The sequence below is a fragment of the Salmo salar genome, chromosome 10 (assembly GCF_965601325.2).
Source record: "Salmo salar chromosome 10, fSalSal1, whole genome shotgun sequence".
Lineage (NCBI taxonomy): Eukaryota > Metazoa > Chordata > Actinopteri > Salmoniformes > Salmonidae > Salmo > Salmo salar.
The window spans coordinates 80,991,669-81,006,974 of NC_138300.1; the positions used below are offsets into that span (position 1 = coordinate 80,991,669).

Sequence of the window (15,306 nt, forward strand, 5' to 3'; positions counted from 1 at the left end):
AGTATTGAAGTGTTCAATACACATAGAAGTGTTCATACTGGTAGCAGTACTCTCTGGGGTGCTCCTGCTAAATGTTTGACACACGTTCTCATGTTGAGAGGGAAGCATTCCATTTGTTTTATCCCTAAAAGACCAATGGTTACTGTTGAGTCTATGTTTCTGTGACAACTGTGATGGTTTCACATATTCATAGGCTTTTTTCACGTCCTGTCTCATAAATATAGCTAGAATGAAATATTCAGCCGGAATAAATTGTGACAGGCAGCATAGATAAATAAATGCTTTATTTTCATCAGCGTGATGAACAGAATATCACATTTCTCACTTTGTCTTCTCGAGCAAACCTGAAGAGCAGATACTGAATGTGCTTAAAGGCCCCTACACACTTTACGTAAACTATGCAAACCCAGCGATGGAGCGTTGTTTTCTACGTAGTTCTATGTTCTTTTGTGTGGCTCAAATTTTGGAAGGGACTGTATACGACGCTCCGTTGCTCTGTTTGCATAGGGTGTGTATGGCTCTTAAAGCTGGAATCCGTAGCGGTGAAACTGCTACTTCCGTTTGCGATATTACAACAACAAAGACTTTACTTCAAACAACCACCACCGTTTTTTTCCCCCTCAGACATCATTTTACGTGCGATAGAACAGTAGAGTACGTATTACCATTTTAGTTTACCATGATGCTGGATGCTCCTCTACTCCATTTCAGAAACAAGACAAAAACAATAACACCTGGGGGCGACCAGTGGCGCTGTTTTACCTTACGCAGATTTCAGCTTTAACATAGAGACAAAAATAACCGTTAAATAAATAAGAAGGTAGTTATATATACACCTGTTTAAGGACAGTGTTAATGATCTCTTTGACAGTTCAAAATGGTTAAATGGAAATAGCTGACAACTAGATTCAGGTTGGAATGAATATGGCTGCTATCCATGGAACTGATACTCTTCAGCTGCTGTTATCATAACATCCTCTAGAGGACAGTAGTGTGCTGTTGTATTGTATGGCTTGAAAGCAGGCTAACTCTGCATAGATATGGTTTGGAATATTAAATGAGAAGAGAGAGGATTAAGCAACTACACATGAGCACAGGTCTAATACACAAGAAAGACTGCATCCATTTATCATTAATTTCTCAGTACATTCATGTAAACAATTTTTTGGTTTTCTCTCATCCAACTAATTGAGCGACAACCACTACTGGGATTGTTAACCTGGGTTTATTGTAGCAAAACATTAGGAGCAGTTACAACACAGGGATATTGGACAGGGATATTCAATATGTTGACGTAATCTATGATCTATTGACATGTTTTGCTTCAAACACAAATAACTTTGACAACAGTGGGATCAAAGAATAATAACAATTTCAAAGACAATTTCTAGGAAAGTCTCTTAACCAAGGTGCAGAGGTGCCAAAATCATGACCACACAGTTGGAGAGCGGACTAAAGAGTCACAAGGCAGAACAAATCACACGTCTTGAAGCAAAGCAGGATTCCAGTTTTTCCTCTATACTCCTGTATGATCATGTCTGTATGACTCCCCCACCAGCAAAGTGCAGCAGGGATATTCTTTCTCAGCTCTATACATTCCTTCACCTACAATTCCCTAGCACAGAGGAGAACGATATGCAGTTCAGTCCACTGCATCCTTCTAACAGGAATTTCAGCCAATCAGAAAAACAATGGTCAAAAGCCTGTTATTCTGTATCCGTGGACTATCGGGCTGGACTCCTTCAGCTCTGGCTCATCTGGTGACGTTGGGGATGACATACAGGCTCCGTCCTCAGCATCTGTCTCCCCCCCTCCCTCCCCCGCCATCAGCGGCTGCCCTCTGTTCTTCAGCTCCCTCTGGTACTTGGCCATGAGAGAGGCGTAGATACAGCCGTAGGTGGCCGCCACCACCATCAACACGCACACCACGCCACACACACACGCCGCCACGATCTGAGTCCCCCAGGCCCTGCGCACGCTAACGGGCCGGTAGCGCTGGCGCACACATTCCTCTTGGTTAACCTGGGGCCCGTTCATGGGCCCGTTAATCCGACCGACGCAGGGTGGGCGTCCTCCTCTGGGCCCGTTGTAGCCGGGGACACTGTCCTGGTTGTCCAGCTGCAGGCAGTAATTGAACATCTCTATGGGGATGCTGCGGATGTCCTGCCCCCTCAGCTCTTTGGGGAGGTTGCACTTCACAGCATCCACCTGCCCGTCTGAGACACAGAGAGCGATGCAGATCATTAACACAATCAATAGCTAATCAATCTCATTTACAGACTTGATACAGTATCAGACTAGTACATGACATGGAACTAAGGCGAAATTACTTGACTGTACATGAAACATTGTAGCCTTAAAGCCTTTCAATACACAACATAACACTCACGTCTGTACAGCATCCACTCCATCCAGTGCTTGAAGTCCCTCAGGTTGCAGTCACACTCCCATGGGTTCCCAGCCAGTTGGAGGCTCAACAGGCTGCCCAGGGGCTGGAAGGTAGCTCTGTCCAAGCTCTGCAGCTTGTTTCCAGCCAGAGACAGCCAGGCCAGGCCCTGGAGCTCGTCCAGCAGGCCCATGGGCAGAACAACCAGGCCGTTCACGGACAAGTCCAGCCCTTTCAGTGTCCACAGACCCTGGAACAGCTCTCGGCTCAGCCCCCAGCGACTCCCGTTACTCTGTGTCACCTCCGTCTGGTTACTGGGGTCTGGAGAGGTAGGAAGGGGGCAGTCACCCAGGTTGTTACCAGAGAGGTTGAGCCACTGGAGGCTGCTGAGTCCAGAGAATGCCCCTGGCTGCAGGCTGGAGAGGTGGTTGTTGGAGAGGTCCAGGAGCTCCAGAGCGCTGAGGTTGGACAGGTCCCCATCGCCTAGGGAGGAGAGGTTGTTGTGGGGCAGGCGAAGGGTGCGGGTATCCTGGGGCAGCAGGGGCAGGACGGTGGTTAGGGAGAGCAGAGCTAGGCCTGTACAGTCTGTGCCATTGTTTTTGCAGATGCACACGGTGGGACAACCGCTAGCCGCCTCGAACAGACCGATCAGTACCAGCAGCAGACTGGGCAGGGCTGCATAGACTCGGGAGAGAGGAGAGGAGAGATTTAAAGAGAGGAATTGGATTATGCATTTTAATGACATGACCAGTGCAAGATTTCGCCAAATGTCTGAGTAATCGAAATCAACCCCCAGAATTTGTTGGATGCCAAGTCAAATCTACGTGCAGGAAATTCTAAACACTTCTGTCTGTCAATCAGCCCACTGCTGGTAGTCACTCACCCAGGCTCTCCGGGTGGGTCCTGTCAAGGGGCTGCATGTCTGCTCTGCCCACTCTAGTGCCACCATAGACTGGCACTGGCAGTAGGTGCCGTCCTTGTGCCACCCACCAGCTATGCAGAGCCCTGGTAAATGGGAAACAGAAAGAAAGAATAAAAAAAGCGAAAGAAAGCGGGAGAATGAGAAAGAGAGAAAAGGAGTCATCAGATGAGCAATACACATTGCGTATTTGGATGTGTAGGAGAAAGATTGTTGGCAGTTTAACTCTCTTCTTATATAATAATGAATATGATAATATGCCACATGTACAGATTAGGAAGGACAACAATCTCTTCCATCTGATTTGGAACGACATTATTCTATACTTCACCCTCTTATCCCTCTGACTGTTAAAGACTTTGTTTCCCTTTATATCACTTTTGATTCCATTTTAGATCCTTGGTATTTCAAGCGGGGGGGGGGGGGGGGGGGGGGGTTTCAGTCAGCTTGATACTAAGTAAATGCAAATACTGTACGGAGATGAAGTCAAAGTTAACTTTCTACTGAACACAGACAACGCTCATCTTTCACCTGCAGACAATCACACAGGAGAGAGAGAGAGAGAAAGAGAGAGAAATGTGTCCTAAATTTCATGATTAGAGAGAGATTATGTAGCTCCGTCATGCGTGTCTCTGCTGCCACTTAGTAGAACCAGTTTAGAGGAGCCTCAAGGTCCTTCTTTTGTCATCACTCCACAAAGGCTCTGCATCACTCTCCTCCTCTTCATTTTCCTCTTACATTCTCATAGGCTGTACTCTATATATGTATAGACTGACACTAGGGTTATACAACATTATTTCCTGTATTCAACTGTAGGTAGAGTTAGGAGGCATTGAGGGCACTTGCAGTATTGTTTGGTTTGGTTGTAAGTCGCTCTGGATAAGAGCGTCTGCTAAATGACTTAAATGTAAATGTAAAAACCCTTGAATGAGTAGGTGTCCAAACTTTTGACTGGTACTGTATATTAACACAGTTAAAAAATAATGGTATGGTTAGGTTATACTACAGTGTTGTTACCTGGGGTACAAAAATTTTAAAGGTTAATTTCACAGGTCCATATATGAACTCACATGGTACAGTTTGGTACCTTGTAGATATAATGGGAACATTTTTCAATCCAATATTTGAATATATGATACGATCATCACTGCACTTTTGATAGGTGGGGTAATTAGCATATCTGTGGGTGTGGTCAACTATCTATGTATTTGTGCCAACCATCAGTGGAAATGTTGTAGCAGTTTGTGTTTGATGGTCATGCCAATTCAAATGGTGCACCTCCTTTGACGTTATCTGTCCTGCAAATGTGTAAAAGAGTTATGCATTTTCCAATAACTTAAAAGGTCCTGAACAGTTATTATGATTCCCTTGTAAAAAAGGCTTTTGAGTGACTATGATATCACTCGTTATAATTTTGGGGGATAGAAATGCAAAACTTTTTCTCTCATGCTAACTGCCACGAATGTTGAAAAGACAGTCTCAGTGAGCGGGGAGCTTATATTCATGAGCTCAACTTGACTGACAGCTCTTTGAGACACCTATGTCAAGAAACTTGGATGCTTTGAGCCGTGTTGAAGTAAAATCAGCTCAAGCAAATTTGGGGACACAGAAAGCAACTCAAACAACGTTGAAATTGCATAAATAGCTTGTTTTCCATCCAATTGGCGACAGATTCTCATGAGAATATTCTAAAAAAGTTTGTGTTTCCACCAACCTGACTTGTTGAGGATAAAAATCAGTGTGAGATGTAGTGCACACAAGATGTACTTTTCGCTTAAGTCTTCATATACAAAATAAAAATTGAAAGTTCAATGGATTTCCATCGAATTGTCAACTCTAACTTTAGTTGCAAGTGAGGCATGCCAAGTTATTTTTAGGACGGGCCAAAAAGTACCCAAGTGCATTGCGATTGGCAGTAAATATACTGTATATCAAAACACTGTTAAAGTATCCTATTACTGTAGAAATTGACTGTTTAAAGACCACAACATCTACCACAAAATTAACAGCAATAGCTAACAGTGTAGTTTCATGTTATCGCATGTTGAACTACATGATTTTACGTGAAAAAAAATCACATGATTTCACACTTAAAATGTGAAATTGCACATGAAATCATGTGAAAATGTGTTTTTGGAACACTGTGTGTGACATTTCACATGGTAAATCATGTGAAAACGTGAAATTCGAAAACATATGACGTGGATCATTTCACATAACATGTGACACAATTGACCCCAAAACATTCATTACCTATAATAAATATCTGCACTCAGCAGAAGAGTGCCATCTGCACTGCTATTTTAGTAATCAGTTATTTTGACTCTCATAATTTATTTAATGTACTTATTTCAGCAATTTGAGGGTTTTCTGTAAAGTTGTCCAATGTTGGTGGGGCATATTATTCTGTTTTCATGTTACTCCTGAATCACAGTGAAATACAGTGCATTCGGAAAGTATTCAGACCCCTTTACTTTTTTCCACATTTGGTTACATTACAGCCTTATTCTAAAAATGATGACATCATTTTTTTCCCTCATCAATCTATGCACTAGATACCCCATAATGACAAAGTGAAAACAGGTTCTTAGACATTTTTGCAAACGTATAATAAAAAATAAAATAAAAAACAGACATACCATGTTTACATATGTACTCAGCCCCTTTGCTATGAGACTCAAAATTGAGCTCAGTTGCATCCTGTTTCCATTGATCCTCCTTCAGATGTTTCTAGAACTTGATTGGAGTCCACCTGTGGTAAATTCAATTGATTGGACATGATTTAGAAAGGCACACACCTGTCTTTATGAGGTCCAACAGTTTTACAGTGCATGTCAGAGCAAATACCAAGCCATGAGGTTGAAGGAATAGCCCGCAGAGCTCAGAGACAGGATTGTGTCAAGGCACAGATCTGGGGGACAGGTAGCAAAACAATTCTGCTGCATTGAAGGTCCCCAAGAACACAGTGGCCTCCATCTTTCTTGTAAGGTGTCTTGGCTGTGTGCTTAGGGTCGTTTTCCTGTTGGAAGGTGAACCTTCACCCCAGTCTGAGGCCCTGAGTGCTCTGGAACAGGTTTTCATCAAGGATCTCTCCATACTTTGCTCTGTTCATCTTTCCCTCGATCCTGACTAGTCTCCCAGTCTCTGCCACCGAAAAACATCCCCACAGCATGATGCTGCCACCACCATGCTTTACCGTAGGGATGGTGCCAGGTTTCCTCCAGATGTGACGCTTGGCATTCAGACTAAAGAGTTCAATCTTGGTTTTATCAGACCAGAGAATTTTGGGTTCTCATGGTCTGAGAGTCTTTAGTTGCCTTTTGGCAAACATTAAGCGGCCTGTCATGTTCCTTTTACTGAGGAGTGGCTTCCTTCTGACCACTCTACCATAAAGGCCTGATTGGTGTGGCAGGTAGCCTAATGGTTAGAGCGTTGGACTAGTAACCAAAAGGTTGCAATATCGAATCCCCGAGCTGACAAGGTAAAAATCTGTCATTCTGCCCCTGTTACTAGGCCGTCATTGAAAATAATAATTTGTTCTTAACTGACTTGCCTAGTTAAATAAAGGTAAAATAAAAATAAAAAAATTGGTGGAGTGCTGCAGGGATTGTTGTCCTTCTGGTAGGTTATCCCATCTCCGTGGTGGAACTCTGGAGCTCTGTCAGAGTGACCATCGGGTTCTTGGTCACCTCCCTGACCAAGGCCCTTCTATCCTGATTGCTCAGTTTGGCCGGGCGGCCAGGTCTAGGAGTCTTGGTGGTTCCAAACTTCTACCTCTTAAGAATGATGGGGACCTTCAATGCTGCAGAAATGTTTGGGTACCCTTCCCCAGAATTGTTCCTCGACACAATCCTGTCTCGGAGCTCTATGGACAATTCCTTTGACCTCATGGCTAAGTTTTTCCTCTGACATGCATTGTCAACTGTGTGACCTTATTTAGATAGGTGTGTGCCTTTCCAAATCATGTCCAATCAATTGAATTTACCACAGGTGGACTCCAATCAAGTTGTAGAAACATCTCAAGGATGATCAATGGAAACAGGATGCACCTGAGCTCAATTTTGAGTCTCATAGCGAATGTAAATAAGGTAGTTCTGTTTTATTTTTTTTAATGAATTTGCAAACATTATAAAAAACTGTTTTTTCTTTGTCATTATAGGGTATTGTATGTAGATTGATGCAGATTTTTTTTTTTATTTAAACAATTTTAGAATAAGTCTGTAACGTAACAAAATGTGGAAAAAGTCAAGGGGTCTAAATACTTTCTGAAGGCACTGCACACACACCAACACACACACGTCAACACACACACACACACCAACACAAACACACACACACACGCCAACACACACACTGCCCTAAGCCAAGGACAAGTATAAATGAAGTAACACTCAGATTGAGGGGCGGTACATAATTAAATGTATTTAACATTTTCTATGGTTATAGTTTTGAACAGAAGGTGCCTTTGGCCACACCCCTGCCATTTACGTATCACGCACACTACTGGGGTTCTCACTCACTCAATGGATTGTCCTAATTTTGGGGGGAAGCATGCAGGTCCAGTACAGTAGCCAAGTTGAAGTTATTGAAGCACTTGGGAGTCCATTCTAGTGGGGGGCTGCCTTTCATTGAATTACAGTACCAGCCACTGAGAGAAGCTTTTGGGGTGGTGGGGGGAGGGGGACAACAACAAAAAGCTAGCATCAATAATTTAGTACAGACTTGCCCACAGAAGGAGGGTAGACAGACGTGTTCGTGTTTGGATGGTCATCTGTACAGATGTGTTTAGGTGTATTGGCACCCTTGCACAATTTACTATTCCTTAAAAAATGTGTTCAAATTCAAAACCCTTTTTTGTGTTCACAACTGCATTTGTTTGATTTACAGCTACACAGGACTAAGAAGAAGTAGAAAAACATCTAAACTGACATTGAGATTGTTTACATGAAAGGCCCAAAAGAATCTTGGTCTAAATTATTCAGAATTCTCATTCATTTGGTTGGAGGCAAGTTATTTTGTTTACTGTGTAATTGATCTCACCTGTGGTAAGTTGCAGGTCTCTACAGTGTACAAAAAGCCATTCAACCAGCTTTAAAAAGAGAAAACATAACATTTTGCTCCATTGCACTCCATTATAAAGTGCAAGGGAGCCAATATACTTGATTTGTGAATGCAAAAGTTCCAGCTCAAGGCTGAGTGTATCACAGTATCACACATTATTTATACCAAGTGTTTAATTACAAGAGATGGTGTTTATGAACTGCGTTTGACAGCTTGTCCCATCAAGTGCACCATCACACAGATCACATCAGATTAGGCCTCCGTCCGCCTCCCACTTATGTGACAAACGCATTGACGGGTTGTAAATGTGGAGTTATTCCTGCCCCAGATTAGGACCGTGGTCTCAATCCTCCGTGGCAGCAGGGTTTAGACTGCAGCACAGATGCTAGTTATGATTCCAGATGGCTGTCCGGCGGGTGGTGGAACACAGAACACATAGAACAACACATAGTCCCCCGTGTTGAACTCTACATCTATAGCGTCACATGTCCCTTATTCTACGTTATTTCTTGTCCTAAACTGTGTTGTTGTCAGACCGCAAAACCGGTTAAGTCTCAATGTACTGTAGAGCAGTGGTTCTCAAACCTCTCCTCGGGGACACCCAGATGTTTCATAATGTTGTTGTAGCCCTGAACTCGCTCAACCTGAACTCACCTAGTCAAGGCGTTGCTGTGGACTAGTTCAAATACATGGAACGGCTGAAGTTCCCCAAGGAGAGGTTTGAGAACGACTGCTATGGAGTTTATAAAGAAGGTAAGACAGTGTGAACTCATGCTGTAGGGAACATGTCCATTTATGTTATTTATCTTACTAACTTCCGATCCTGGAAGTCTGCATGCAAAGTTTATATACAAGGTTATTCAACTACGTACTCTGCTGTATGTCCGCGGTCTTCGTTCACGTTTTATAAAGCCCTAAAGTTAGTGTTTTCATCCCAGTGCACACTACCTGCATTGCAATGATACCTTAATTGCAGCTTGGTCATTAGCAATTCCCCTTGGTTTCATTTTGCTCCCACAAGTTTATGGATTAGTTTACTCTGATAATTGCACTGGAATGAGGGGGAGAACAGTCAGCCTGTTTTGTGCTAACAACCACTTTCTTATTGCATACAGACTCAATGCGTTAGCCTAGTAGTTGTAATATTCTCTCACAAGAAGCCTAAAGAAAGAGAGAACCTACCCAACAACAGATGCTTTTACACACACACACACACACACACACACACACACACACACACACACACACACACACACACACACACACACAAACACACACACACACACACACAACAGGAACACACAGCACAGTGCAGTACTCACCATCTGTTTCAGCCTCCAAAGTGCTATAGCTCTTAAAATAATTCTACAAGAAAAGTGCTATAGTAGTATCTTTTATCCTCCCCGTGTGGGAAAAATAATATGCTTCATCTGATAATGCTGCTAACTGAGGAGCTTTGGGAAAGGTCCTTTAGCTGCATGTGGTTCGGTTCAGCTGTTTGTCCTGCTTTATGCTGATGTTGGGGTCCCAAGGGGAGATGTTCTTGGTCGAGAAACACATGCTCCAGTCTTCTCTTTTGTTTTCTCTCTCTCTCTCGCTTTCTCTCAGAGCAGTGGCTCTCCCTCTCCTCTCGGGTCTTCTTTCCAACTCTGCTTTTCCTTGTAGTCTGAGTGCACTACTGTCCAGAGGTTCAGTCTAGCTCAGTGTGTGTGTGTGTGTGTGTGTGTGTGTATGTGTGTGTGTGTGTGTGTGTGTGCGAGAGAGCTAACGCACTCTCGCTCTTGCAGGATACACCACGTCTTTATATGATCCTGGATGAGAGTGCTGTGCTGTTTCTATGGCATATATATGCGTGCCATGTGGGTGTGTCTGAGTGTTTGTCTGTTTGTGTGTGTGTGCATGTGTACGTGCGTGTGTGTGTGTGTGTGTGTGTGTGTGTGTGTGTGTGTGTGTGTGTGTGTGTGTGTGTGTGTGTGTGTGTGTGTGTGTGTGTGTGTATGCATTAAGCCTGGTTTGGCCAAAATAGTAAAAAAGAATACAGTGTGTTACAGCTGAATGAAAAGGAGAGGGAGTGAGATGGGGGCGGGGGGGGGGGGGGGGGGCGACAGAGAGAGAGAGATAGAGGCAGCGAGGGCGGGTGGAATCAGCTGATATAGCTTAGTACCTCACAGAAGATGAGTGTTTCTATAGGTTGTTGTAAACGCGGTACCCTGAGCTGTGTCGGGGTCTGTCCCAAAATGTCTACAGTGAAGGTCGTTGTGGGTGTGTGTGTGTGTGTGTGTGTGTGTGTGTGTGTGTGACTGCAGCAAAGCAGCAAAACAATAAAAGCATCACTGCTGCACCAGTGGCTAATGCAAGGCAGTCAGGAATTCCTCCTGCTACTGACAATGATCATGTCATTATGAGATGACTCATTCTGCTGTGTCATTGGTCTCTCAAGAAAGGTAGGCAATGTCTGACAGGGAGCTATACAGTAGGTCTTCTGATTGGCATTTCCTCTATTCTGTCCAATAAGATGTCACCACCAAGTTACTCTACTCCAAGAGGGGGTTTAAAGGTGTATCTCTGTCATCCCATACTATTGGTGATGCATATCACCTTGTGTCAAAATCAAATCAGATCAAATCAAATGTTATTAGTCACATGCGCCGACTACAACAGGTGTTGACCTTACAGTGAAATGCTTACTTTCGAGCCCCTAACCAACAGCGCAGTTTCAAAAAAATATGGATAAGAATAAGAGATAAAAGTAACAAGTAATTAAAGAGCAGCAGCAAAAAATAACAATATATACAAGTGGGGTACCGGTACAGAGTCAATGTGCAGGGGCACCGGCCAGTTCAGGTAGTATGTACATGTGGGTAGAGTTATCAAAGTGACCATGCATAGATGACAACAGAGTGGCAGTGGTGTGGAGAGGGGAGGGGGGCAAGGCAATGACTAGATGTTCAGGAGTCTTATGGCTTGGGGGTAGAAGCTGTTTAGAAGCCTCTTGCCGTGTGGTAGCAGAGAGAACAGTCTATGACTAGGGTGGCTGGTGTCTTTGACAATTTTTAGGGCCTTCCTTTGACACTGCCTGGAATAGAGGTCCTGGATGGCAAGACGCTTGGCCCCAGTGATGTACTTGGTCGTTCGCACTACCCTCTGTAGTGCCTTGCGGTCGGAGGGCGAGCAGTTGCCATACCAGGCAGTGATGCAACCAGTCAGGATGCTCTCGATGGTGCAGCTGTAGAACCATTTGAGGATCTGAGGACCCATGCCAAATCTTTTCAGTCTCCTGAGGGAGAATAGGTTTTGTCGTGCCCTCTTCACGACTGTCTTGGTGTGCTTGGACCATGTTAGTTTGTTGGTGATGTGGACACCAAGGAACTTGAAGCTCTCAACCTGCTTCACTGCAGCCCCATCGATGAGAATGGGGGCGTGCTCGGTCCTCTTTTTCCTGTAGTCCACAATCATTTCCTTTGTCTTGATCACGTTGAGGGAGAGGTTGTTGTCCTGGCACCACATGGCATCAGTCAGTTAGTGTGTGTGGGTGGTACACCTCAGTTCCCCAGACTGCAGATGAGCTACGGTTTTGGATAGGACCCCTATTTTTAGTAGAGTGACCAGACTGTGTGTGGTTTTGTGTGCATCGTGGCTACCTGCCTGCATGTGTGTGTGAGACATTATGAACATTAGGGTCAATTGTTACTAGGTGACTTAGATTAGTTTGGATTCAATTAGATAGTACTTTATTGTCTTTGATTCACAGAAATGTGTTTTACATACAGATATTTCACTGTGTCAAAAAAGATCCACAACAAAAACAGAGATATGATATAGACAAAACATCAGGGATACTATGTAAAACATCTGATATACTATGTACAACATCAGGCATACTATGTAAAACATCAGGGATCCTATGTAAAACATCAGGGATACTATGTAAAACATCAGGGATACTATGTAAAACATCCAACATACTATGTAAAACATCAGGGATACTATGTAAAACATCTGATATACGATGTACAACATCAGGCATACTATGTAAAACATCAGGGATACTATGTAAAACATCAGGCATACTATGTAAAACATCTGATATACTATGTAAAACATCTGATATACTATGTAAAACATCAGGCATACTATGTAAAACATCAGGCATATTATGTAAAACATCAGGCATACTATGTAAAACATCAGGCATACTATGCAAAACATCTGATATACTATGCAAAACATCAGGCATAGTATGTAAAACATCAGGGATACTATGCAAAACATCTGATATACTATGCAAAACATCAGGCATGCTATGTAAAACATCTAATATACTATGCAAAACATCACACATGCTATGCAAAACATCAGGCATGCTATGTAAAACATCTAATATACTATGCAAAACATCAGACATACTATGCAAAACATTTGATATACTATGCAAAACATCAGACATACTATGCAAAACATCATGCATACTATGTAAAACATCAGGCATACTATGCAAAAGATCAAGCATGCTATGTAAAACATCTGATATAATATGCAAAACATCTGATATACTATGCAAAACATCAGACATATTACGCAATCAATAGGTAATCACCATTTTAACTAGTAATTTCTAAGTATCCAGCTGGTTAAATAAAGTATTACCAGCATTAGTATCTCACAACACAGAATACTGCAGGTATCAACAACAACAGGCTACCATGAAAGCATGGCAGATATTTGCATAGTCTCACCCCACCCAGACAAGATTTACTTGTACCACACGCCTCACGCTACCTCATCAGTGTTTACACAGTGACCATTTGCATGCAAACAGCAGCAGTCTGGTGCTAACTGTGCAAACTGCATAGAGGTGACCTGAAGGCCTAATCGATTTCCTGTCCCACTGTAATGCCCAACCCCACACCCACCCAGCCTCTCAATATAGTTTCACAGACGGTCACAGTAAATTTAGGGTTAAGGGTTTTTGCAGAGTCCATGTTTTCCTCTCTCAACTGACCTGAGTGTGTGTGCATGTGTGTGTGTGTGTGCGTGCGCACACTTGTGGTCTATTTTTAGCCATCGGGGTGCAGATGTCCTTGGAACTGCTGGAGAAGAGGCTATGGGCCATTACCTTTCAGGTAAGGGAGCAACACACACACACAAAACATTCAGACACACACAAACGTACACAGACACACATACACACACTCAGCTCCCCAACGATATCAGACTACTGACACAAATCCATCTCTGGCTCAGTTGGTAAGAGCATGGCAACATCAAGGTCACAGGATCAGTTCCCGCAGGGATCACATTCACATACCAAAATGTGTGCACTACATTTTGGATAATCTGCTAAGTGCTAATATTTGATCATCTCTCTGTCTTCCTCCTGCTCTGCCTCTCTGCCTCTCACCTCCACTCACAGCCCAATGACACAGACGTAAGTAAACAGTGACCTTTCACTTTCTGTTGATACAGTACATTAACTCCTCTCTCTGATTATGAAGAGGTTATCACACCCTATTGACTCGGCTATAGAGCCAGCCATGTTTGTGTTGTTGTTACGGTTGTGTGTTCCAAATCCACATAGGTCTCTCTCTCTCTGCTGTCAGTCAGTCACATGATTAATCTGTATCTAAGTTGTGGTCGACCTTCTGACTCACGACCTTGACCTTTATCCTCTCTCTCTCTCTCTCTCTCTGTCTCGTCTCTATCAATCTGTCTCTTTCTTTCTCTCTCCAGTGTAATGAAGTGGAAGGTGTCTGCCCTCTCACCTGTCAAAGCATTGTGAGTACTGAGCCTATTCTACAGGTTTGGGGTCAGTTACGATTCAATTCATGAATGACACTGATGTTCAAATATGATTGAATAAATGCTAATGATGCTTCATTAATGTCCCGTCTTCTTTTCCTCCAGGATGTCAACTGTTTCCTTGTGGACAGCAACGGTTTCATCATAGTCTCGAAAGAGAGGTCAGAGGTAAGTGACCGACATCATGACCACCCAGTGACCCGAACATATTAAACGAATCCATACCGCCATCCTAACACCACCACCAACATACACCAGTTGAAAATTCTAAGGTAACCCCTCATCTGTACTATAGCACATCATATGTGGTTTGTTATATAACGATTGCACCATAATAACATGTTTAGCCTTTTGATAAGCAGATCAGGGATCAGCAGATCAGGGGAGGGATAATTTATATAATCACGATCTGGTCGCCTTGACCATGTAAATACACATAAGGTCAGGTGATTGCATCTTAACACTCTTCCTAAGGGGCGTGTTCAGTGCTGGTAGCTCCTTAGCAACAAGAAAGAGAGAGGGGGAGAGATTGAGAAAAGAGAGAGATCGAGAGAGCAATCGAGAGAGAGAGCAATCGAGAGAGAGAGAGCAATCGAGAGCGATAGCGAGAGAGAGGCCCATTGCGTGGCAGAAAGTAGGTAGCAGGCCAAAACAACATCTGGAGCACTCATAGGATTTGAGAACACTTACGGTCCTAATCCCTCTTAGACGCATTAGCAGAGACTGACTAACTGGGGCTAAAGGCACCAAACGGCCTGCGCCACCTCATCACTTGACTTCACTGTAGAGAGGCCTTGACTGGAACAACCACATTACTGAGCATTAGATTAGTGTGGTGGAAATGGGTAAGGAACTTGTGTTTATAAATGAACATAGCAGTGTAAGTCGCTCTGGATAAGAGCGTCTGCTAAATGACTAAAATGTAAAAAAAAATGTAAAAATGCAGTGTGCTGGGTATGCGGCGGCCTGTACATCTTAGTATACACTTGAAGACTACAACAGTGAGTGAGGGCCTATAAGACCCTATTATACTGCACAATATAGTAGGGAGTCAGTGTGGTACCTTATCACATGTATGTAATGGCCTAGGATTACCACGGCCCTGTGAGAAAAAGAACGAATGCAGATGGGATTACCACAG

At 43.3% G+C, this 15,306-nt stretch overlaps 2 protein-coding genes across 3 annotated transcripts in view; one reads left to right on the forward strand and one right to left on the reverse strand.

Moving 5' to 3' along the window:
• LOC106561009 (voltage-dependent calcium channel subunit alpha-2/delta-4) overlaps positions 1–15,306 on the forward strand; it is a 72,821-nt gene that overhangs the window by 39,995 nt on the left and 17,520 nt on the right. Inside the window, exons 25-28 of the mRNA XM_082957190.1 lie at positions 13,428–13,489; positions 13,780–13,794; positions 14,097–14,141; positions 14,271–14,333. Coding sequence (XP_082813316.1) covers positions 13,428–13,489; positions 13,780–13,794; positions 14,097–14,141; positions 14,271–14,333 — 185 coding nt within the window. The remainder of the gene's footprint in view (positions 1–13,427; positions 13,490–13,779; positions 13,795–14,096; positions 14,142–14,270; positions 14,334–15,306) is intronic.
• Positions 266–10,166, reverse strand: LOC106561010 (leucine-rich repeat and transmembrane domain-containing protein 2). Of its 2 annotated transcripts, XM_014124550.3 has the most exons (4): positions 9,689–10,166; positions 3,270–3,391; positions 2,390–3,070; positions 266–2,216 (listed from the first exon to the last, which is right to left on the reverse strand). In XM_014124550.3, exons 2-4 carry the CDS (start codon positions 3,304–3,306, stop codon positions 1,696–1,698), a joined length of 1,239 nt encoding a protein of 412 aa, XP_013980025.1. In that variant the 5' UTR covers positions 3,307–3,391; positions 9,689–10,166; the 3' UTR covers positions 266–1,695. The 2 variants fall into 2 exon arrangements, with proteins under 2 accessions (XP_013980025.1, XP_013980024.1); XM_014124549.3 differs by lacking the exons at positions 3,270–3,391; positions 9,689–10,166 and having other exon boundaries at positions 2,390–3,236.